This window comes from Ricinus communis, chromosome 8 (assembly GCF_019578655.1).
Source record: "Ricinus communis isolate WT05 ecotype wild-type chromosome 8, ASM1957865v1, whole genome shotgun sequence".
In the NCBI taxonomy this organism is placed as follows: Eukaryota; Viridiplantae; Streptophyta; class Magnoliopsida; order Malpighiales; family Euphorbiaceae; genus Ricinus; species Ricinus communis.
Window position 1 is genome coordinate 14,429,889 of NC_063263.1, and position 23,990 is coordinate 14,453,878.

The 23,990-nt window shown below is 34.3% G+C and overlaps 4 protein-coding genes across 5 annotated transcripts; 2 read left to right on the forward strand and 2 right to left on the reverse strand.

The window, feature by feature from the left end:
• Positions 1-209: 209 nt before the first annotated feature.
• LOC8269647 (pleiotropic drug resistance protein 2) lies at positions 210-7,958 on the forward strand. Its single transcript, XM_015725329.3, has 20 exons — positions 210-982; positions 1,177-1,297; positions 1,541-1,629; positions 1,724-1,808; positions 1,904-2,194; positions 2,273-2,363; positions 2,466-3,366; positions 3,493-3,653; positions 3,796-3,899; positions 4,071-4,230; positions 4,322-4,399; positions 4,681-4,814; positions 4,906-5,238; positions 5,461-5,751; positions 5,891-5,974; positions 6,066-6,199; positions 6,300-6,527; positions 6,628-6,799; positions 6,912-7,166; positions 7,408-7,958. Exons 1-20 carry the CDS (start codon positions 600-602, stop codon positions 7,675-7,677), a joined length of 4,365 nt encoding a protein of 1,454 aa, XP_015580815.1. The 5' UTR covers positions 210-599; the 3' UTR covers positions 7,678-7,958.
• Positions 7,959-8,796: 838 nt separating this feature from the next.
• Positions 8,797-14,790, reverse strand: LOC8262176. The gene is made up of 3 exons (XM_048378614.1): positions 11,938-14,790; positions 10,170-10,474; positions 8,797-9,507 (listed from the first exon to the last, which is right to left on the reverse strand). Exons 1-3 carry the CDS (start codon positions 14,187-14,189, stop codon positions 9,146-9,148), a joined length of 2,919 nt encoding a protein of 972 aa, XP_048234571.1. The 5' UTR covers positions 14,190-14,790; the 3' UTR covers positions 8,797-9,145.
• A 4,881-nt stretch (positions 14,791-19,671) lies between these two features.
• On the forward strand, positions 19,672-21,202 carry LOC8269649 (ankyrin repeat domain-containing protein 30A). 2 transcript variants are annotated; one of them, XM_048377659.1, is made up of 4 exons: positions 19,672-20,037; positions 20,216-20,326; positions 20,607-20,707; positions 20,823-21,202. In XM_048377659.1, exons 1-3 carry the CDS (start codon positions 19,783-19,785, stop codon positions 20,688-20,690), a joined length of 450 nt encoding a protein of 149 aa, XP_048233616.1. In that variant the 5' UTR covers positions 19,672-19,782; the 3' UTR covers positions 20,691-20,707; positions 20,823-21,202. The 2 variants fall into 2 exon arrangements, with proteins under 2 accessions (XP_048233616.1, XP_002529082.1); XM_002529036.4 differs by having other exon boundaries at positions 19,675-20,037; positions 20,627-20,707.
• A 658-nt stretch (positions 21,203-21,860) lies between these two features.
• On the reverse strand, positions 21,861-23,269 carry LOC8269650 (beta-D-glucosyl crocetin beta-1,6-glucosyltransferase). The gene is made up of 3 exons (XM_048378379.1): positions 23,223-23,269; positions 22,735-22,874; positions 21,861-22,414 (listed from the first exon to the last, which is right to left on the reverse strand). Exons 1-3 carry the CDS (start codon positions 23,267-23,269, stop codon positions 21,948-21,950), a joined length of 654 nt encoding a protein of 217 aa, XP_048234336.1. The 3' UTR covers positions 21,861-21,947.
• Between the last annotated feature and the right edge of the window lie 721 nt (positions 23,270-23,990).

Genomic DNA, 23,990 nt, shown 5'->3' on the forward strand with positions numbered 1-23,990 from the left:
ATTCCATAAGCTGCATGTTATTGTGCATTATTTAAAAATATAGCCAGCTGTGAACTTGGCATCACTAACCCATATTTCCAATATATTATATATTGCCGAAAAAATGGAAGCTTCCAACATGAACATCCACTTCTAATCATGCTCTGAATATGAGCACCCACAAGCTGACTCTCTGTTTTTATAATATATATATATATTTGTTTCATGTTGTGATGTAGTGGTGTCAATATTTGACCAAAGGCTTCTGTTTCTTTTTATGCTTGATCACTGTATATAAGTAGCAGAATACTTTCAGGATTTAGATCACCATTACCATATCATACAAGAAACTGTGCTTCTTGATCAAGATTCAATATTGCACAAAAAGAAAAGAAGAGTATATATAGGAACTGTATTTTTCTTTTTTTCTTGATGAAGCTTTTTCGTTTACAAGAGTAAACAAGAAACTGTGTTTCTTGATCAAGATTCAATATTGCACACAAAAGAGTGTATTAGAAACTATACTTTCTTGATCAAGCATTTCTCACAATCCTTGAAAGGGGAAGATTGTTTAGGAATCTTGACATATTAGTGGGAATCAAGGTCTTACAGGGATAATCATGGCGGCTGTATTGGCTGCAGATGATTTGGCAAGGGTGAGTAGTAGGCAAATGGGGAGCGTTAGTAAGAGAAGTTGGGGATCAACAAGTGTAAGAGAATTGTGGAATGCACCAGATGTGTTTCAAAGGAGTTCAAGGCATCATACTGTGGAAGATGATGAAGAGGAGTTAAGGTGGGCAGCTATAGAGAGATTGCCAACTTATGATAGAGTGAGAAAAGGGATATTAAAGCAGGTGTTGAGTAATGGCAAGGTTGTGCAAAATGAAGTTGATGTTACACAGCTTGGAATTCAAGAAAAGCAGCAGCTGATGGAGAGTATACTTAAGGTTGTTGAGCAAGATAACGAGAGATTCTTGTTGAGACTCAGGCACAGAGTTGACAGGTTAGTTTTGAGTCTTTCTCTCTTGAATTCTGGAATTAAGTCTAGCTGGTGTCAGAAAATGAATGAAAGAAAGATATAATATAATTATGTCTTCATTTTTTTCCCTTTTCTTTCTGGTATTTTTGCTGTTGGATGTAGCTGTTGCCTATAGTAATTAATCAAAAGGAAATGGTCAATGGATTTTTCTGGAACAGGGTAGGAATTGAGGTTCCTAAGATTGAAGTGAGATTTGAGAATTTATCAATTGAGGGAGATGCATATGTTGGAAGCAGAGCACTTCCTACTATTCTGAACTCTACCCTGAATGCAGTAGAGGTAATTTTCTCTCCTTGAAGTGCTATTTGGTCCTTTCAATGAGAAGTTCATTCTATGTGGTTATCACAGTTACTGGAAATAGAATTTATAACTTCGAAAACAAGAATGATGTGTGCTTGGACTGATACAAAACTCTCTCTTCTTATTCATGGCTTTTATAAGATCATCAACTTTGTTTTAGTTCTTGGAAACTTTTATCAAAGGGTAAATGTTTTACTCAGTTGTCATATTTACTTTAAACAGGGAATTCTGGGCACATTTGGGCTTTCTCCATCAAAGAAAAGGGTTATTGAGATACTAAAAGATGTCAGTGGAATAGTAAAGCCATCAAGGTATGCTCATGAAATGAAGAAGTATACAACAGAAGTTCTGAATTTCCATTTGAATTTTCTCCATCTGCTTTTCTCAATCCATTTCCACTTACAGGATTGCGTTGCTTCTTGGGCCTCCTGGTTCAGGGAAAACAACTCTGCTAAAAGCACTTGCAGGGAAACTTGAGGATCATCTAAGGGTTTGTATCCTTCCTATCACTTCTTCTATACAATTCTATGGCTCACTGTATAATTAATTTTTCTTTTCATGTGCTGATGACTGGGGAATGAACAGGTTTCAGGGAAAGTCACCTTCTGTGGGCATGAATTTTCTGAATTTATTGCTCAAAGAACCTGCGCTTATATTAGTCAACATGACCTTCACTGTGGTGAGATGACAGTCCGTGAAACATTGGATTTCTCAGGACGTTGTTTGGGAGTTGGAACCAGATATGAGATGCTACTAGAGTTGTCAAGAAGAGAAAAAGAAGCTGGTATCAAACCTGATCCTGAGATTGATGCATACATGAAGGCTACAGCTGTGGCTGGCCAGGAAACCAGTATGATCACTGATTATGTTCTGAAGGTTTGTTGCTTCCATCGACAATTTTAATCTGGATTATTCTGCAAAACCAACCTAAGGATCTTTTTTATTTCTTGACAGCTTCTTGGATTGGATGTATGTTCTGATATTATGGTGGGGGATGAGATGAGAAGGGGGATCTCTGGTGGACAAAAGAAGCGTGTAACCACTGGTATGCAGACTTAACACTATATGCATTTGCTGCAAAGTGTGCAATAGTGCTCGAATTTCAAATTTATCTCTTAACATCCCTGATTCTAACTGCAAATTTCAGGAGAAATGTTGGTAGGACCAGCAAAAGCATTTTTCATGGATGAAATCTCAACAGGGTTAGACAGTTCTACTACTTTCCAAATTATCAAGTTCATGAGACAGATGGCTCATATCATGGACGTCACTATAGTCATCTCTCTTTTGCAGCCTGCACCAGAGACATATGATCTTTTTGATGACATTATCTTACTTTCAGAGGGTCGGATTGTCTACCAAGGTCCAAAAGAGAATGTGCTCGAGTTTTTTGAATACACGGGCTTCAAATGTCCTGAAAGGAAGGGAGTTGCTGATTTTCTGCAAGAAGTAACTTCCAGGAAGGACCAAGAACAATATTGGTTTAGAAAGGACCAACCTTATAGATATATCTCAGTACCTGAGTTTGCACAAGCCTTCAGTTCATTTCACATTGGCGAACAGCTTTCTGAAGATCTCAGCATCCCCTTTGATAAGTCTAGGACTCACCCTGCTGCTTTGGTGAGAGAAAAGTATGGTATCTCTAATTGGGAACTCTTCAAGGCATGTTTTTCCAGGGAATGGCTGTTGATGAAGCGCAACTCTTTTGTATACATATTCAAGACAACCCAGATAACTATTATGGCCATAATTGCATTCACACTGTTCTTGAGAACTGAGATGAAAGCTGGCCAGAGAGAAGATGGAGCTAAGTATTTTGGAGCACTTTTCTATAGTCTCATTAATGTCATGTTCAACGGGTTGGCAGAGCTTTCAATGACTATTTTTAGGCTTCCGATATTCTTCAAGCAGAGAGATTCCTTATTTTACCCTGCATGGGCTTTCGCCTTGCCCATTTGTATCCTCAGAATCCCTCTGTCACTGCTAGAATCTGGCATTTGGATCATCCTCACATACTATACAATTGGCTTTGCTCCTTCTGTTAGTAGGTAAGTGCTAATATAGTATATCAAGGTTTCCCATTTGACATTGTTTACTTATTACTTAGTCGTCAGTAGTTGCTGATGCCTTCTTAAAAGAGTCTTTTTACTGATAAAATTGGCAATTTTGTTCAGGTTTTTCAAACAGTTCTTGGCTTTCTTTGGAATACATCAGATGGGTCTCTCTCTCTTCCGTTTCATAGCAGCCTTTGCAAGAACAGAAGTTGCTGCAAATACATATGGTTTTTTGGCCCTGCTGATGATCTTTATGCTTGGAGGCTTCATTATTTCAAAAAGTATTAGATCTTTCTCTCTTTGCAGCTGGAACCTGAATAATTATAGATATAGACCATTAAACAGATTATGTACTCAGACGTGCATATAATGTTTAGTTAAATTTTGAGCCATTATTGACATTATCTTTAATGTTCGGTGCAGATGACATTGTATCATGGTTGAAGTGGGGTTATTATGTTTCTCCTATGACATATGGACAAAATGCCATTGTTATAAATGAGTTTCTGGATGACAGATGGAGCACTGTAAGTTTTCGAAAGCATAGTAAAAAAGTACTCTTCATCACTTGCTGGTCTACTGCCAGCTTCTAATCAAATTCTTGCATATAGCAACATACATGAGTCTACTTTCTGTTTTAGTTTGAGAATCCTCCACCAAGTATACAAGCATCCTGACACAGTTACCTTATGGCGCAGCCGACTGGCAATCCTAATGCGTCCACAGTTGGACTTTCCCTTCTTGAGGAAAGAGGCCTGTTCACAACTGAAAGGTGGTTTTGGATTTGTGTTGGAGCACTTTTTGGATTTTCAGTTCTTTTCAACATTCTTGTCGTTGTAGCACTGACATTTTTGAATGGTAAGTCCATATGTTCACTTGCTGACTTTCTAAACTTCTGTTTGATGAAATTCATATTCTTAATTTTCTTTCTCTAAAATTTGTTTATCAGAACCAAATAGCAAAAAGGCTGTGCTTGTGGATGACAACTCTGATAATGAGAAAAAGCAATTTGTCTCCAGTTCAGAAGGTTAGTAGTTCTAGGTTTAAGCTACTTCAGATGTGAACTTGGTTTTATACTTCAGTAGTTCTGAATTTAACATATAGACAAGGTTATGCTAAAATATGAAAACTAAAATAAAAGGTTAACTACAATGATATAAGATAGGAGGGCCAGTCCATGAAAATTTCACACATCATAATAAGCAACTCACACTTATTTTTAACTTCATATATTTTTTTTCAATGAATACTATTCCTTGCATGCAACATCTTGTGTTTTCTTATGTAAAATTATATCATTGATTGCAGGAATTGAAATGGCCGTGGCAAATGCTCAAGGGCACAGCAGCTCAAATAATCAGTCAAGAAAAGGAATGGTTTTGCCTTTCCAGCCTCTTTCTCTTGCTTTTAACCACGTTAATTATTATGTGGATATGCCTGCGGTATGTCATTTTCTTCAGTTCTGTATGATAATAAATGTTTCCAGTAAAACATATCTTTCTGACAACAAAAATTTCTTTGCGGACTTATCAGGAAATGAAGACTCACGGTGTTGAAGAGAGCCGACTACAGCTACTAAGAGATGTCAGTGGTGCTTTTAGGCCTGGTACTCTGACTGCATTAGTGGGAGTTAGTGGTGCTGGAAAGACCACACTGATGGATGTGTTAGCTGGAAGGAAAACTGGTGGCTACATTGAAGGAAGTATAAGCATTTCTGGTTACCCAAAGAACCAAGCGACATTTGCACGGATCAGCGGTTATTGTGAGCAGAACGATATTCATTCACCATATGTTACTGTTTATGAATCTCTCTTATACTCTGCCTGGCTACGTCTTGCTGCTGATGTGAAGAAGGAAACAAGAAAGGCATGTTACTTGATCACCAGTGTTGACTTCTTTTCTGCAACTATTTATATATGTGGTATCACATTCATAATTTATCTCCTCACAAGTCAATGATTGAACTTTTCATCTCATGTTATATATGTGGTTCACCTGACAATTACATTTATCCATTGTCTCTGTTTTTTGTTTTAGTCATACGAAGTAGCGGAAATATTAGCTGACTGTTCTTATTTTTCCTTACAGATGTTTGTAGAAGAAGTTATGGAGCTGGTTGAGCTTAACCCAATTAGGAATGCCATAGTAGGACTTCCAGGAGTGGATGGCCTTTCAACTGAGCAGAGAAAGAGGCTGACTATAGCTGTAGAGTTGGTTGCTAATCCCTCTATTATCTTTATGGATGAGCCCACATCAGGCCTTGATGCTAGAGCTGCTGCTATTGTTATGCGTACTGTGAGGAACACAGTGGATACAGGAAGAACTGTTGTGTGCACAATTCACCAACCCAGTATTGACATCTTTGAGGCTTTTGATGAGGTATGCTTCTAATTTTATAGTTGTTTACCAGTATTAAATTGCTTCTATGTTGATCATCATTTTACTTGCTAAACTTTAATTTTGATTGTATTACAAATGGTATATTTCAATCCTGATATACTCTTATCATATATCGAAGCTCTTGCTAATGAAAAGAGGAGGACAAGTGATTTATGCCGGAGCTCTTGGCCGACACTCTCACAAGCTTGTTGAATACTTTGAGGTGAGTAGAACTGTTTAAAATCTTGAGTTTTCAAATACTGAAGAATTTATATGATCAAAAGTTGACAAACATCCAAAAAATACACCTGCAGGCAGTACCAGGTGTTCCCAAGATCAAGGACGGTTATAATCCTGCTACTTGGATGTTAGAAATCAGCTCTATTGCAGTAGAGTCTCAACTTGGTGTTGATTTTGCAGACATCTATGCCAATTCTGATCTCTACCAGTATGTAATTTACAAAGTCTTATTTGCTAATGATAATATCATATATGCTATACTATGAATTTCTTTCTAAGAGGCTGACCTTTCTCTTGTCACTTTTCAGGAGAAATCAAGAGCTCATCAAGGAACTGAGCACTCCACCACCAGGCTCCAAGGATCTTTACTTCCCTACTAAGTACTCCCAAAACTTTGTAACTCAGTGCAAAGCTTGTTTCTGGAAACAATACTGGTCATATTGGAGGAACACACAATTCAACACTATCCGGTTCATAATGACGATAATCATTGGTATTTTGTTTGGTGCTGTATTCTGGAGCAAAGGAGACCAATTGTATGTGATAAACTTCAGTTCGAAAATGTTCTCAATTGTGATTTTGGTTCTTTTAGGTTGTTCTGCTTATGTAGAGTTGGATTATGTTTTGTCTTGGCAGTCAAAAGCAACAGGACCTGATGAATCTTCTGGGAGCTACATATGCCGCTCTTTTGTTCCTTGGAGCTATCAATGCTCTTGCTGTGACATCTGTTGTGGCAATAGAGAGAACAGTCTTCTACCGTGAAAGAGCAGCCGGAATGTATTCAGAGTTGCCTTATGCATTTGCTCAGGTCAGTCATAGGAAGTTCATCTTGGTAACAGGATTGCATATTCAATTGCTTTTCCATACAGAAGAGCACTGTTATGTTATTCATTCAACCACCTCTTTTTTGTCCCTTACAGGTGGCTATAGAGACAATTTATGTTGCAATCCAAACCATCTTCTATGCTGTTATTATTTACTCAATGATGGGGTTTGATTGGAAGGCAGACAAGTTCCTGTACTTTTCTTACTTCATTTTCATGTGTTTCATCTACTATTCACTGTACGGAATGATGGCTGTCGCCCTGACTCCTGGCCAGCAAATTGCTGCAATTGTTATGTCTTTCTTCCTGAACTTGTGGAACTTGTTCTCTGGTTTCTTCCTTCCCAGGCCGGTTAGTAAAATTTTAAACTGTCTCTTTCTTCTATTTAAAAATCAAATGATCTTGGTGTTGAGGATTCCAAGTTTTCACTTAAATTGCCAGAAAGATGGCAAAGTTTTAACAAGAAATGTAGTTAGACTGCATACATGGTGCAGAAAGTGATTGAAATAAGCTTGTAATAAAGTTTTCTGACAATGCATTAACACTGAAATTTAACTTGTTATTCATGACATTTGTACCTTTATCATTGCAGCTAATCCCTGTGTGGTGGAGGTGGTACTATTGGGCTTCTCCAGTTGCTTGGACTATTTATGGTGTTTTCGCATCTCAAATTGCTAATGAAAAGACTTTACTAGAAATTCCTGAATCAAAACCAGTGGCTGTGAATGTATACCTTAAGGAGGTCTTTGGTTATGATCATGACTTTCTTATTCCTGTTGTTCTTGCCCATGTTGGATGGGTCCTGCTGTTCTTTTTTGTCTTTGCCTACAGTATCAGGTACCTCAACTTCCAAAAGAGATGACAACATTAATACTGACACTTCTTTTTCTTTGTCCCATATCTCTTTTGGGAATTTGGGGATCTTTTAGGTAGAAGCTTGATTGTAGGATATTACACTTGTCAGGAAAAAAAACCTGGAGCTTTGTCCTTGTACCCTCAATTCCTTCTTTTTGTTACTACCTTCCTTAGTTCCTTGTACCCTTTGGCTCCATTTAGCTGTCTTTTCTCTTTGCCCAATTATCATTATGTAAGATATATATTCTTTTATAGCAAAGAATAAAGAAGTTCTTTACTTTGCACCAATGGCTTTTCTTCCTTCCTCTAGTTTAAACTCCTATAATATATCCTTTTAAGTAAGTAATTTTCACTCTTATCAGAAGCTAATGATAATTTAGAACTTGGAATAGCTTGAGACTTGTGCACAGATGGGATTGAATTGAAAGGAAATGGAGGAAAATGGATGACAAGTTACTGCCTATTTTATTCATTTGCTATTTTCCTAAGAGAGGAGGAAGGGAAGGGAAGGGAACAATTATATGTACAAGGTATCATTTGTGGGAAGTTCTTTCTGCTAATGTTAACATATGTTATATGCAATAATACAATTATTTATCCTAAACCTTATATTTCATTTGTTATATCAATATATGCTCCTTTAAATTTATAAAATTAATATTACTATTATCACATTAATATTGAATTTTCTGTTCAAATATTATTATAAAATTACATATTCATAAGTTAAAACATTAAAACAATATTTTACTAAAAGAAATTGTTTGTATTAAAAACTTGAAAGTCTTCATATTTGTCCTTTAATTGAGCTTAAAGATGAATAACACAAAAGATAAAGTTTAATTTAACTTAAAGATGAATAACAAAAGATAAAACTTATGCAGAATCTTTGTATTTTTTGCACAGAATTCATCACTTGTGCTCTAATCTAACCAAAGATGATCCAAGGAAAGCAATTGAATCCAATCCAAAGAAAAAATATATATATTTGCAAAGAAAATGAGCATTCATATTTATATATGTACAGTTAAATTTGCATGAAATTCAAAAGTTTCCAAAACTTTAAAATTTGGCAACTGTTAATTCTAAAAAAATTAAATCAAGAAAATTATGTCATGCCTGGTTCTTTGCACAGCAACTTGAGATCACAAAACATGGAAGCCATGGAAGTGAACCCTTGTTTTTTTCTTTTTTCCTCATTTCTGTTACAAGACCAAAGAAAGGAGAGAGGTAATGACAAGGAAAAGCCCTGAAGATATATCATCAGTTACCTACCTCTTACAAAGAGACATTTGCTTCCTCATTGATATAAAAACCACTGGAAGCACCTTCAGAAGGAAACAATCATTTTTTTAAAAGGAAAAAAATTATGTTTACTTTGCAAACAAAAAGACAATGGCAGATGAACAGAATTCATGATTCTGTGCTGAGAGCAGAAGGCTATACAGTTCAAAATATGAAGAGTAATCAGTTTATCATTCACTTTTGAGAGAGGCATCTGCAATTGCTGCAATCTCCTTCCTGCTCTTCACTACACAGCGCTTCTTGGTTAAAGAATCAAGCTTATCCAGGTCATCTGCAATCCCCATATAACCATATAGAACATTTTCTACCTTGTCTACTGGAACTCTTTGGGTTTCCTGACAGTTCGTTTTGCAACCAAAAAAACTAATTTGCTGGAAGTCTTTCCTCCCATGTTTCTTCTCACCAAAAAGCTTGTGAAGCCTTTCTGCTTCTCGCAACCCAGAAAAAGTGCCACTGAAGGTCACCACCATAGTACTCCGATTTGCAGCTTTCCCATGACAGAGATTGGTCATCCCTCGGTCACACCCCATACCTGCAATTATCATGCAAAGGAAATACAAGAAACAAAAAAAAGGAAGAAGATACGCATCACACAGGAAAAAAGATGCTACACAACAAAACCAACAAGTGCTGCCCTGATCTTTTGGCATCAGCCACAAAAATAAGGTTGGTTGTAAAGGTCAGAAGTGCATCAAGTCAGTTCTGAAGTATGCCATGCATGCGAAACCTGTCAAATGACAAGTGCACTGGCTCTGCATAGAACCCTGAGTCACATTCTCCTCCAAGTTCTAAAACTAGTGAAAGATTCAAAAGAAACCATTTGAAACTTGGAAAAGAACCTTCTCTGTGATAATGATAGCCAAGAAAATAAAAAGGTCCAGGAATTTTAAGAATGAACAGAAAGAACTTAAGAATACGTAGAAATGATCAGATTAGGTAGAATAGGAAAACTGTAATGGGGGATCATTAGAATTATATGCATAAATGGCATGGTCAAAAAATTTGAATTCATAAAAGAAGTTGCAAAGTTGAGAAAAGAAAACCATGTGAAAACATAATTTTGATGAGAAATAGTTTCTTTTCTTTTTGGAATGCAAAAGATGAAAATCATTTTGTCATCCACCAGTAAATGAGAGTATTTGACAATCAAACAAGGTGCTGCAGGATCATTTATCAGCATCATAGTTTACTTACCTCTAAGAATATCCTTGAGCCCTTCAATACTTACAAGCATACGCTCATCTAAATTTTCGTTCGCTATAGAACTGTTTTGGATGAGAACAACTGGAGGCCAGAGTATGAGGTCCTCCTTCTGTGATGAAGCTTCAGCAGCAGGTAATATCTGCCAAATCCATCGACTATTTGGAACTATTTTGCTATCCCATCCCATCAGCACACAAAGTGCTTTGCCAAAACCCAAATGCCCCGACCTGGAACCAACTTTACAAGATGTGAAGGCATGTTGTGCCAAGCTTATTGTGTCCACAAACTCCTTATAGCTACAGTAACAGATGCAGAAAAGTTTAGCAATTAGCAATAAAGTTGGTTGAGACCACAATGAATAGAAAAGAGAAAAGGTATAAAAGCATTAGTTATATTAATCAAGGATATGGCAACCACAGAGCTAAACAATTACAATAATGGAACACAACTAGAAATCCGAATGGCAAAATCTCTTCTGTACATCACCAAGGACATATCAATTAGGTCAAAGAAACCCTGCCTACTGGCTAGCATATCAAGTATCTGATAACACACACATAGAAAGAGAGAGAGAGAGAGAGAGAGAGAGTTTTAAAGAGCATAGGTGCTGAAACTATTAATGCACACACAGCTAGGCAACAAATACATAGCATTCAACAAGAAAAGCATGGCCTAGTACAGGATGAATTGTTTCCAAAGCAGGTTCATGCTGAGTGCATTTATCATTGTTGTTTGGCTTGTCAACCTCTGACAATAAATATAGAAACTGAAATGCACCTTTAGTAGTATAAAGAGAAACACAGAAAGACTTGGGTCAAACTATGTAGTCATAGACTACAGAGGAATTGCTTTCTTTGAAACTGATGTTTTAATATAATCCCTATCACTCCATGTATCTGCAAAAATAACTAATAGTATAAAGGATTCCAGTGGCTAAGGTAAAAGAGCAATGAAGATTAGCACAAAACAAGTACGCCTTTCCAACTATCAAAGATATCTTCAAGAATATTGTTGACTAGTATAACCTCAATTTCCAACAGCTTTTAAGGAATAATATGAAACTTTGGTGCCTTTTCATTCAAACAAATTAGTATTCATTCAAACAAGTTAGTACACCACGTACATCCCCACAGGAAAACTATCATGGACTAAGATAATTTAGATTCAAGACTTATTCCATAAATTTGAAACTGCTCTAGACAAAGAACTCCTCCCTTCTCCAAATTTCCTTCCCTTAACCGCAGCAGCACGATTTAGATAATGATTCCTAAAGCCATAAATTTGGACCATCCTGCCACACTTTCACAATTATAATCATCATTGCTTCCTGATATTTTCAACGATCAAAGAATTACAAGAACAAAGACATACCGTCCCCTTCCATTAGTTAAATATTTTTGGTTCTCTCTTTGTTCTATGGATATATGGTAGAGGGTAACTTAGCAATGTTCAACAATTAACAGAAATCCAAATCTTCTTCAACGTAATCTGCTGAAAGTTCACCCATCCTTCAATTGCACTATCTATCTAGTACTTAATCACCAATTTCAAAATACTGATACAATATAGAATACTAGGGAAAAAAAACTATATTCAAATCCAAATAATGATACTCAACAAACATAGCTTCACAAACTAACTACTCATGCAGCAGCAAACTACTAACACACAGAATAGTACATAATTTAAACACGAAAAGTAAAATTTAACTCATCAAAAGAATTTCAGAAGAATTGGTTTAATGAAGTAAATAACAAACCTGCCACAGATACAGCACTTCAAAGTTCCAACTCCTCCTTGCTCCATGTATTTTTGCCGGGTAGCGGAATTCTCGTTCAAGACTTTGACAAACTTCAAAAAAGCATTTTGCACTAGCTGCATGAATTCCTCAGAGTCCTCAGGTGGCTCATTCTTGACATATTTCTTTGTCTTCATTTCTGAGGATTTCGGACCTTGAACATTAATGTTTTGTTCAAAGTCTTCCATATCTTTTCCTACTTGCATTGTGACCCAAGGAAGTTTTCTCTTAACTTTTGAACCTGGCCCCAAACTCTTTACAGCATTTGGAGCAGGTCCCAAGCGCTGCTTTACACTTTGAACTGGCCCCAATCGTCTCCTCACATCTATTCTAGCAAGTTTAAGAGGCTTGCTTGAATGCCTTTGCTCTAATGGTAGTAGATCTGTTGATAATGAGTTTTCAGAAATGGCGTTTCGATGAAAGGCCATTTTATCAATCATCATTTCAGGGCTCCTGCCTTGGTACTGTCCCTGCCTCGAGTTCTGTAACATTGACAATTGGTCAATATCATCATAAGTCCAATCCGCATCCCCATATCTTGAATCACCTATCTCATCAAAGTCAGTCCAATCACATGATAACATTGTTTTCTGGTTATCGCTGCTTGTTTCCATGTCAAAACAACGCTTTCGTTTAAGCCTCATATTTATTGTCTCCTCCGGAGAGACTAATAATTGGGATGTACTTCTAGTGGTAAATAATTCTTCACGATATATAGGTATCCTCTCCAATTCATTTTCATAAGAGCCACTACTAACACCATGTCTCTCAGAACCATACTCCTCTACAAACTCTAAGTTCTCAGAGTTCAAGTTCAAACTCCGGCGATCCAACTCATATTCATCTGCACCAAAAGAAGTATCATTTACTAACAATGTTCTTCTTTCATTCATCATGTTATTACCAAAAACAATGTCATTGTCGATATCCTTGTTTCCTTCAATCGTGTCCACAATGCTTGTATTCCTTCTCATCTTCATGAAATTGAAACTCCCGTAGTCCAAATCTTTCTCATCTTCGCCAAAAGAAATATCATTTTCCAACAACATTCTCCTCTTATTCATCAAGTTTTTCCCAAAAGCAATGTCATTATCCACATCATCATTTCCTTTAGTCTTGTTTGAATCCACAAAGCTAGTCATTCTCATCTTCACCAAATTGGAACTCCTATTATCCAAATATTTTTCATCTTGAACAAAAGAAGCATCATTCTTCAACAATAGTCTCCTCTCACTCGTCATGTTATGCCTAAAAGCAATGTCATAATCTGTATTACTATTTCCTTCCATTTTATCCAGAATGCTAGTCCTTCTCTTCAGCAAACTCAAATTCTTGGAATCCAAATCTTTCTCAATTTCACCAAAAGAACCATCTATTTCCAACAAGAGTCTCCTGTCACTCATCATGGTATCCCTAAAAACAGTGCCATTATCAATATTATTATCTCCTTCAATATTGTGTACAATGCTAGTCCTTTTCTTTACAAAATTCAAACTCCTAGAGTTCAAATCTTTCTCATTTTCACCAAAATAAGTATGATTTTCGATCAACAGTCTCCTCTCTCTCATCATCTTATTCCAGAATGTGCTTCCATGATCAATATCATTTCTTCCTTCAACCTTGTCCACAATAGAGTCCACAATGCTACTCCTCCCTCCAACTTCAAATTTTCTCAAAGGCGAAGAAGCATAAGTTCTACCACTCTCAGTGGGGTCCATCTCCATCCTATGATTAAAACAACTCCTTGATGACCCACCACCACCACCACTTTCCATTGACATAGACATAGGGACCACCACACCAGGATAATTATTTCTATATTTGGATTTATTATCAGGCAACAAATTGTCCCATTGAAACTTCAAAGAAGTGGCTGATTTCCTACTTTCTCCCAACACAGACTCACGCGACCCTGACAGTTTCTGCCCAGACCCATTTCTCTCATCACTATACTCCCCTCTGTGGACCGAACCCATCTCAGAAAACCGGCCTAGTTCGGACAAACCCGGTTCATTAAACCGGGTTTTACCAAAACTTTCACATTCTCGATTTGTCTGTACAAAGTCTCTGTCTTTATCATAAATTTGCTGGTCTCTCCTAGTATTAACCAACCTGGGCCGGTTACGTTCAGAGTCAGACCGACCCGGACTCTGATGACAGAAACGGGAAGGTGAAAACCCATGTCTAATATCACTATCTCTTTGCTCTCTCATAACAAGCCCAAAGAAAAGAACAAAAGAACACAAGACGAAAGAAAACCCTAAGGTATAAATTCTTGACAAGGATTGCTGTTATACTAGAAAATTTCAAAAGTTTTTGTTTGTGGGTGAAACTTGGATTATGGAATGGATCATCATCATAAAATAATAAAAACAATAATCGGGTTTTTTTGTGTGCGTGTGTGTTTTCCTGCAGTGACAAGCTAGAGTAAATTTGTTTCTTTTTTCGTTTTTGTTTTTTTGGGGTTAAATGGCTGGTTTATTTTCGAGCTTCACTTTACAGGAGAGGAGTTATGTTCAGGTGCGGACATGACCAATATTTTTTAAGTATCGATGCAATGGAAGAAAATTTTAATATTTAATATATGGTAGCTTAATAGTCAGCTGATTGACCAGTTTTTTATTGGTCAACTTGGTGTTTTTTATTTGATTTTTTTATATTATTATTATTATTAAGAAAAATATAAAAAAAAGTCTATAAAACCTCAAAGTGACTATATTTTTATATTTCATCTATATTCTAATTTCATTCATTTAATATTCTCTTTCTTTTAGTGTCATTAATGTTGTTTCTAATCTATCTCTCTCTCTATATATATATATATATGAAAATCTTAAAAATCGTCGGTTAATAATCTAAAAATTGTAATAAAAAAAAAAAAAAGAGAGGTCCATAATAATTTTTAAATTTTTTATATACTAGGTAATCTAGTATTTTTATACATGAAAATATTCAATTTGACTATTATGGTTTGATTCTATTACAAATTTATAATCATATATCTTTCTTTTTTTTTTTTTTGAATTCGAATTATAAAAGAAGGAAACAAAAGTATCAACAATAACATATTTTATCTCATAATAGTTCATAAAGTTTATAACGATCTGGTATGTGCCTCTGCATCTAGTATTGGATAGACCTCGGACAATTACTGTCCTCACTTTGCTCTATCTTTAATTTTGCTCATTTATAAAAGTAGCCATGTTTGTGATAAACGATTATTATTTGAGGTGGTTAATAGTTATTATCAAATATACTAACGTCTTTCATGACTCCTTGGATGTGATTTTATATATCTATATTTATATATTCTATATGAAATTTTTGGAGATGTTTTTTATCACTCAAAATAAAATTAATAAGGGAAATGGCATTGTTTTGGTGTATAATTTGTTAATATTCTTCGGCTTTTATGGAAATCTCCCATGTTATATGAATTCAGCTAGCTGGGCCTTCTCCTCTTTGCTATCTACTATTCCTGATGGGCTAAGCAAGAGGCTATATCAATTTGTGGTTTCAAACTCCTGAATGGCTGAATAAAGTGGAAGAAATAGAGACTTGGTCATGATTCTGAAATTTTGAAAATAAATAAGAGAGGTCAGTAACATTACTGTTAAGTAACTGCTTTTCAAAAATTTTGATTTTTCTTTTAAATTCTACATTTCTTATTTGTGAAACATTCTTTTTAGAAAAATTGAATTTTAAAAAAGCAATAATAGGAAAATAAATAAATAAATAGTTGGCAGAATGAAAAATCTGATGAGATTTTGCCAGTTTTCTCAATCTTTCAATTTGATTAATGGCCCAGTAGTTAAGTTTAATCATACTGTTCCTTTCCTTTTTGTGGTGCATAAATTAAGTAATTACTAATTATTAACTCAAACTGAATCTTAAAAATACAGCATATTCAGGTTAATATATTTTGCATATTAGTTGGCAAACTGCAACTAGTAGCAATCTCTATAATCATTCCTTTCATTTTGGACCTCCTTTTCTTTATGTTTTTCTTTTCCTTCTTCTTCCACATTAATGGGGTATGTTATGGAAGTAATTATCACTTTTATTCAAGCAAATTTTGAGTTGGAAATGTAAAAAATGCAAAAATAAATATATCAAAACATCTTTTTCTTATAGATTTAGAAATATCCACCCTCTTATATTATTAATAGTCTCTATTAATTAATAAATTGTTGAGAAAGCAACTTTGTTAATTTTTAAATATTAAACTTAATAAATTAATAATTCTAGTATTTATTAATTTTTTATCCATCGACTATATTAATTATAAGAGGATCGACTATTTAAGATGTAGAAATTTTTACATAAATACTAAAAAGATTGTGGTATATACACATATATATAAAATAACTTTTTGGAAAGTTTACTCTCTATTGAAATAGATTTATACAAAGAACTATAGTTAATGAAAGTAAACAACAGATCAAGTCTTTGAGAAAAATAAATTGCATATAGAAGTTTCATATTAATAAATAATATTTAATAGAATGGCTTTTGTATTTTTTTATATGTTATCTTTTATCTAAATTAAAAAAAGGGGCTTAAAGTATTTCAAAACTATTATAAACTTTGTATTTCAGAAATAATGATGAAACGCTGAAAATCAATCTAGAGAATCCATGGATACTTTCCAAAACAAAAGTAATGGATACTTTCATTGCTCAATATCAATTCATATGAGTTGGCTGCAATTTATTATATAGTCATGCATGCATTCCTATATACAAAAACAATGATTGTAAAAAAAGGATATATGGTATCAGAATGATGATGAAAGGGGTGGCTTGCCTTGCCTGTATCTAACTTATATATGTAATTGCCATTGGACCCAATGCAATTCCAAGCACACATGCAGACTGCCTGCAGAGGCTTATTAAAAGTTATGGCATAAGCATATCTTAAACTTATGCAGTTGCTAGGGCACACACATGCAGGCAGGCTTTGCTTTTTCCTCTCTTTCTTTTCTATTTCCTTGGCACTGATGCAAGCTACAGAGACATTTTTTTTCAAATGGGGGGCCAAAACCAATAGAAGACCTTTCCTTTCTTATTCAGGCAGGCACATGTAGACCTTGCTGGATTGACCTGGCCACCCCTAAATGCTATCATTTTCTAAATTTTCCTGCAATCACAGGAACATAATTCTTTTTGCTAAGATTTTTTTTACTTCTTCTTTTCTGGGCAGGCATGGTGCAATGAACAAACAAATTTTTAATGCTTTGTCTCATAATACAGAAAAATTATCAAAATAATTGAATACATTTTCTAAATTTTACTGCAAGCACAGGAACATAATTCTTTTTGCCAAATTTTTTGCTTTCTCTTTTCTGGGTAGGCATGGTGCAATGTTTTCTAATGCCTGTTTCATAATACAGAAAAGTTATCAAAATAATTGAATACAAGTTCCTAATACAGATTGTCAGGAATTTAACTCTTACCTATTTATTCACTAAAAAAATATGAACTCTTTTGTGATTTGGCCTTGGAAATTGAACTCTCTCTAATCAACAAGGATAATGGCAAACTCCATTGCAAATTGAGCTAACGTTTGAGATTAATTATATAATTGCATGAGTATTATGATCAGTTTGATGCTCACAGCCTCAAAAACCTCCTCCAGTTAGCCCAAAGCTAAAAGGAGAACTGTACTTTTTGGCCAATATCTCAGAAAGGGGTAAAAACATGTCTTGATACTTTCTGCAGATTGCAGGGGTTTTGTTGTTGGGTTTCAACATTAGAAAGTGCAACCTTGTAAAGATACAAGACATGTTTATAGCAATGATAACTTTGTTAATTACAATTTAGTCATACAATTTTGATTTATTTTATTTGCAAAAATTTAATTGCATTTCAGCTTGGTCATCTCTGCAGTTCAGAAATTAATACATCAGATTTCTCTCTTTTTAAGAATTATTTTCTTGTAAATTGTTCTTGTGTTATGTTAATTTATATACATTGATACACAATTAAAATTTAGTGATTTAAATGAAATTACATATAAAGTTTAGTGATTGTTGATGAGGGTTGGCATTAGATTTCTAATTTCTGGAACCGAAGATTATGGTGGGTAAGCAGTAAATGTATCAATGAAAAATAAAGGTAGATTAGCATAAAATTATGGTTAGATTAGTTCAAATTAATCAGAAAAATAGCAGGAACTTTTTCAGCTGGAAAGTAATGGCCAGACAATTTATACATACTTTTTCAAGGTGTTTCAAAGGCCCCCTACATATAAACTAAAGTTGAAAAAAGTAAAAAAAGCAATATCATCAATTTAATCATTAAATCACTCCCTAATACAAGTTTATTCTTGTTTTGAATTTCAAAAAAGAACCATATGGGCGGCATACACATGCAATGCCATTTTCTTTTGTGTCTTGAACTGTTTGTTTGTTTGTTTCTTCTTTTCTTTTCCTGGCAGGAAACTTTTTTAAAAAAGAAAATTGGTACAAAATCAGATTATGTGACAAAATTTCTTTTAATCAAATAAAAAAATGCAGAGGAAGACAAAGATTAATTGGGAAGGTTCTTGGTCAGAATTATGTCAAGATAGAAATGTAATGATATGTAATAAAAGGCAAGCTAGCTATTTTATATATTTCCAATCTCTTCTATTCTTATCTTGTCCTTTAAGGCTCTCAAAAACAAATGTTTTGTGTAGGTGAGCCCTTACTGTCTACCCCCACAAGACAAAACTTACACCTAAAGCACTTTTCCTCAAGGAAAAAGAATACTTACCTTTGCTTTTTGAAGTCCTTTCAACCCGAATTGAAGTCATAAGTATATTGTACCTAAATAATTAGGATTGATTGTGTATAAGAGCAAAGAGAAAATCATTGATTACCCAATAGCTTATGGTATTTCTTCAAATTCACACTTAATTAGTCAGTGTGTTCTAATATCATGCAATCTTATATTATTTATCAAAAGAGATTTCATATATATGACGTAATAATCTAGACTATGCACGTATGAATTTATGATACAGAAAGTCTCGTGCAAGGTGTTTTTTATTCTTTAAATATATTTGCTGATGTTTAAGTGCAAAATATATATGAATCCAGATTTGAATATTTTTTTAATTGCTTGTAATCCAGGTTTGAATTTTTCTGTAGAATTAATCATAAAAGATCTTGAACAACAAATAGTTAATAACAAATAAAACAGTAATTTTTCAATTGATCAATTAATGCATTAAAAGAATTCAAGGGAGAACCTAGGAACCCTTGATTTCATTAAATTGATTTCTCAAGGAGAGAAAAGATATAGCTGAATTCTGTCAACATAGCAACTTAGAAAGTAGCCATCTAACCAATTTAAAGAGGAAGATCTAGATCATCTACCAAGTATAAAAATATAAATAATATTGAAAGAGAAGTTACCAAGGATGTATAGTTTCCATGTTAAATGTACTGTGGGTACAAAGTTAAAATTTCAGTATTCATATGATGATGAACTGTGATTATATGTTTCATTTTTTTGAGTAAAGGTGACAAGAGGGTTTAAAGAGAAGGTTTCAAAGTTTGAGTCTTCATTCAACAAAGGTGAAATCCTCTTTTTAACTTCATGATTTAAAGTGATCTGAGGCAAATTGGTAATTTGGCTTAATGTAGTATATTGTTTTGTTGCAAAGTAAGCAAGTTGGTTTCATATCATACCTTTAAAGCCAAAGGTTTATTTATTTATTTATATAGCTACCTACAACAAGAGAAAGAGGACAATCATATACGAAAGGTAAAGAACTATTTTCAGGAAAGAGGGTGGAGGGGGGGCAGAAGGGCTATAAGCAATGACAACCCAGAAACAGATTTTGGAGCAACAACAATTACAAATGCAGAGAGTGAAGAATTCAGGTGCTGCTGTTACTACTAATGGAAGTCCAGCAACAGATGACAAAGATGAGGAGATGTCAAGATCAGCATTGGCTATGTTTCGAGCGAAAGAAGAAGAGATTGAGAGGAAGAAAATGGAGGTGAAAGACAGGGTTCAGGCTCAGTTAGGGCGCGCTGAAGAAGCAACCAAACGCTTAGCTGAGATAAGAGAAGTAAGTTCTCATTTTCCTGCGTAAACCTCAATCGCTTTGCAATTGTCATTTTTTCTGTTAATCCAACTGGGCTTCAATCTTGAAACTTGACATCCTGGAAACGACTTCAGTACTATATATAGAAACAAACCCTGAAGTTTTTCTTTTCTTTCTTTTTTAATCTGCAATGATATTGCAGGAGCTTGAAACTCTATCAGATCCAATGAGGAAGGAAGTCTCAATGGTGCGAAAGAAGATCGATACAGTTAACCGCGAGTTGAAGCCTCTGGGACTGACCTGCCAGAGGAAGGTGAAGCATCTTGGCTTGCTTCTTAATTAACTATCTTGTTATCTTTTTCGCAATCATATATACTTGCTAGAAGGCATGCACAGGCTTAGCTTGACAGTAAATATATATCTCAATTTAGACAAGGTATCAAGTGCTGAGTTCCCCATCCTCATTTGTAATCAAGAAGTTTAGAAAGTGCCCAAGCAGAATCTTGATGACCCATTTTGTTCTTATATGATATAATTCCATCAAGACTTTATATGTTCATTTGAAGCTAAAGTTAATTACTTGATGGCCTCAGAAGTCTTTATGTGATTCCAGGAGAGAGAATACAGAGAAGCACTTGAAGCTTTTAATGAGAAGAATAAGGAAAAATCACAACTAGTTTCCAAATTAATGGAGGTACACTGACATTTGACATGAATGTGTTCTTTCTTTTTCTTCTTGCACGATTGAATATCAATTTATTGATAGCTTGCTGATACATTACTTGATATTTGTATGGATTGATTGTCAGCTGGTAGGTGAAAGTGAGAGACTGAGGCTGAAGAAACTGGAGGAATTAAGCAAAAACATTGAGACTCTTCGCTAATTAGATGGCGCTAGTAATACTAATAACCTGATGTATTAATGCTTGTTGTAATTAGAATCATGTTCTTGAATCAGGTGCATACTTTGTTGATTTTCTATCTGCACTTTTTTTTTCTTTTTCATTTTTATTTTTCTCAGTGTTTCTTGATTATTGAAGGGAAGTTTGCTGATCTAGAAAAGAAAATGCACCCACCATAGAGGCTTTGTACTAAAACACACATTGTCAAGATTTGGAATCTCTCATTCTTGTATTCAAATGTAAGATATGTTTGCTTAATCATGAAAAATGTTTGCTTAATCATGAAACTGAAATGTGCATGGTAGATTATATCTTATTGTACCAGTAAACAGGCAAACTAGATATCTGTATCAACCAAATTTGATGTCCCACCATTTTTATATCTTTACCATAAATTATGATATTAAAATTGAGATCCAAGTATTGTCCTATGAAGACCAGCACTTCCACCTGAAGATAGTCTATAATGCTGTTTTTTCATATCCTTCCAATCCATTTATCAGAAACAAACTGCCATGTTCAGAAATCATGGTTGGTTAGTGACTCAAATTATTACAAAATATTACCACGTAGACACTTATTTCTGTTATCTGTTATTACATGCATTTTTTTTATGTAACATTATTATTTTATTTGTCTATAATAGGTGAAATTATTAGATAAATCTGTGTTTTCTTATCAAAATTTGCAGCAATTAAATTCAGATGAGGTTGTATTTTCCATCAGGAAATTATTTCAATGCAGATGTGTGCTCTCTCCACATTCTTGTATCATTATTAAGTGAAAAACATTATACTAATAACTTTTCTATCCTACTACAATAAAAATGTATATACATTATTCATCATATTGGTCATATGCCCATATTCACTTATTCAGCATTTTTCCTTGGCAGCTATGGAAGTCCCTAAATTCCTTTAACAAGCTGCACCAACCATTTCTTCATCTCCTGCTATCTTCCTCTATTCTCACTCAATTCTTTAGCTATTCTCCTTACTTCTTTCCCCCTTTTTTCCATAATATTTGCATTGGTCACCTATGCCTCTCATTACTTTTTCTTGGCACTTCCATGCCTACACCAATTTCTACCACCAGCCTATCATTCAAGGGCTGGTCAAGATGCATAGGCATAGCAGTAATTGGCACATCAAGTACCATTCCCTCTAATGTAGAACTCCCACTAAAATGACTGATTAATCCTCCAATGCTTGAATGTTCAAGAATATTTGCTTGTGGAGCCCAACCTGCTACCACCAAACCCCTCTTACCAACTCTCTTCAAGAAGCCTTTTGGTAATGCTTCTTGGATGCTTACCCTGTCTCCACCTTGAAACCTAACTACCCATATGAAGCTAACCTTGCTAAGCTCTAAACCATTTGCTACCTCCTCCAACTCTTCCCTTGAAAGAAAGTACTTAATTCCAGAAGAAACATATACAACTGAACAAGAATCCTTCTGACACGGCCAGTTTATGATATTTGTATCAGTAGTATGATAATCTATTTAGGTTGGTTTTCGAACAAGAGGTGCAACAGTAAGGTGAAAGGATCAGTTATACCAACATATTCAGCGAGTCAAGTAAGATACAATGGTGATTGTGGGCAACAAGACTAATATGTCAGAGGTAGAGCTAATGTGCATCGCTCCATCAAAGTTGATTTCGATCCATTTTATAAAATTTTTGTGAGGATGGTGATGTTTGAAGAGCTTTAATGTACTCCATGTCATCCTTGTTCACCAGATGGGTTATCTCAGTAGGCGACTAGAATTTTTGTGAGAAAATAATATTATTCATTGCTTTCCAATATGAAGTAAAGACCAACTAGATTAACGACTGGTTTGAAGAATTCCTTCCATGGAGGAAGTCCACCAACCCACTCCAGCAGGTTCTGAAGTTCAGACCGACTAGATGGTTGGAAAAATAGCCTAAAGGGATAAACACCAAATGACTTGAGCAAACTGCCAATGGAAGAAAAAGATGTATGAGTGTTTTAGGATATTTGGGGCATATGCTGCTACATAATGCATACACCACTTAGACATAAGTGATAATAATGTGTTATATACTATATATGTTGGTGTATTAAATACAACTAATAAAAGAATGAGACATATGTATGAATGTTTTATATTTTGGTATTGGATATTGACATATACTTTATTATTTAAAATTAATAAATATATATCAATTATCTATTGGTTTGGTATATAGATTGGCACAACGCCAAATCTAAGCAAAAATATTTTCATAATATAAATACTAAATATAGTTTGTCACGTAGTATATATTAATGACATGATACTTGCCAGTTAGCCACATGGCATTTAATCTTGTCTGGCATGTTACATGTCATCGTTAGTATTCGGATAGTACATATCTTATTAGCTGAAGAGACCTCTAAGCTTATATGCCATATAAAGTAATTACAGTTTAGTTAATTTAACTGTTGATTTTTTTTTAAAATTTAATTATATTAGTTTTTAAATTTATTAACCCTAAACTTAAGCTGTTAGTATTAATTAATCAATATTTATAATTTAGTTAATTAAATTTTTAATTTTAACCATATTAAATTTCATAATTTTTTAGTTTTTTAATATTTTAGATTATCTTTTTCTTCAATTAGTCAATAAATTAATAACAATAATAGTAATAATATCTCAATTAATATATTTTTAAAACTAGACTTAATTTTTAATAAGAATTTTTATTAATTAATATATTAAATATATTTGTATAAATTAATACTGTAAAGTAATTTATTAATTAATATATTAATTATATTTATATAAGTTATACTAAATATAAAACAAATATCAACATTACATATAAATAATAATTATAATAAATATAATATAATTGTACATATACATATGTTAAAAATTTATATATCTATATATATTTGCACAGTTAATATAATCATATCTGATATGTTACATGTCATCATCAGTGTGGAGGTGGCACATGCCTCGTCAGCTGAAGACCCATATGATGCATGCATAGGAGCCGGTGACATGTACCACATCAGTATGAATTGAAGTGGGCATAGACTGCATCAGCAGAAGGAGATAGGT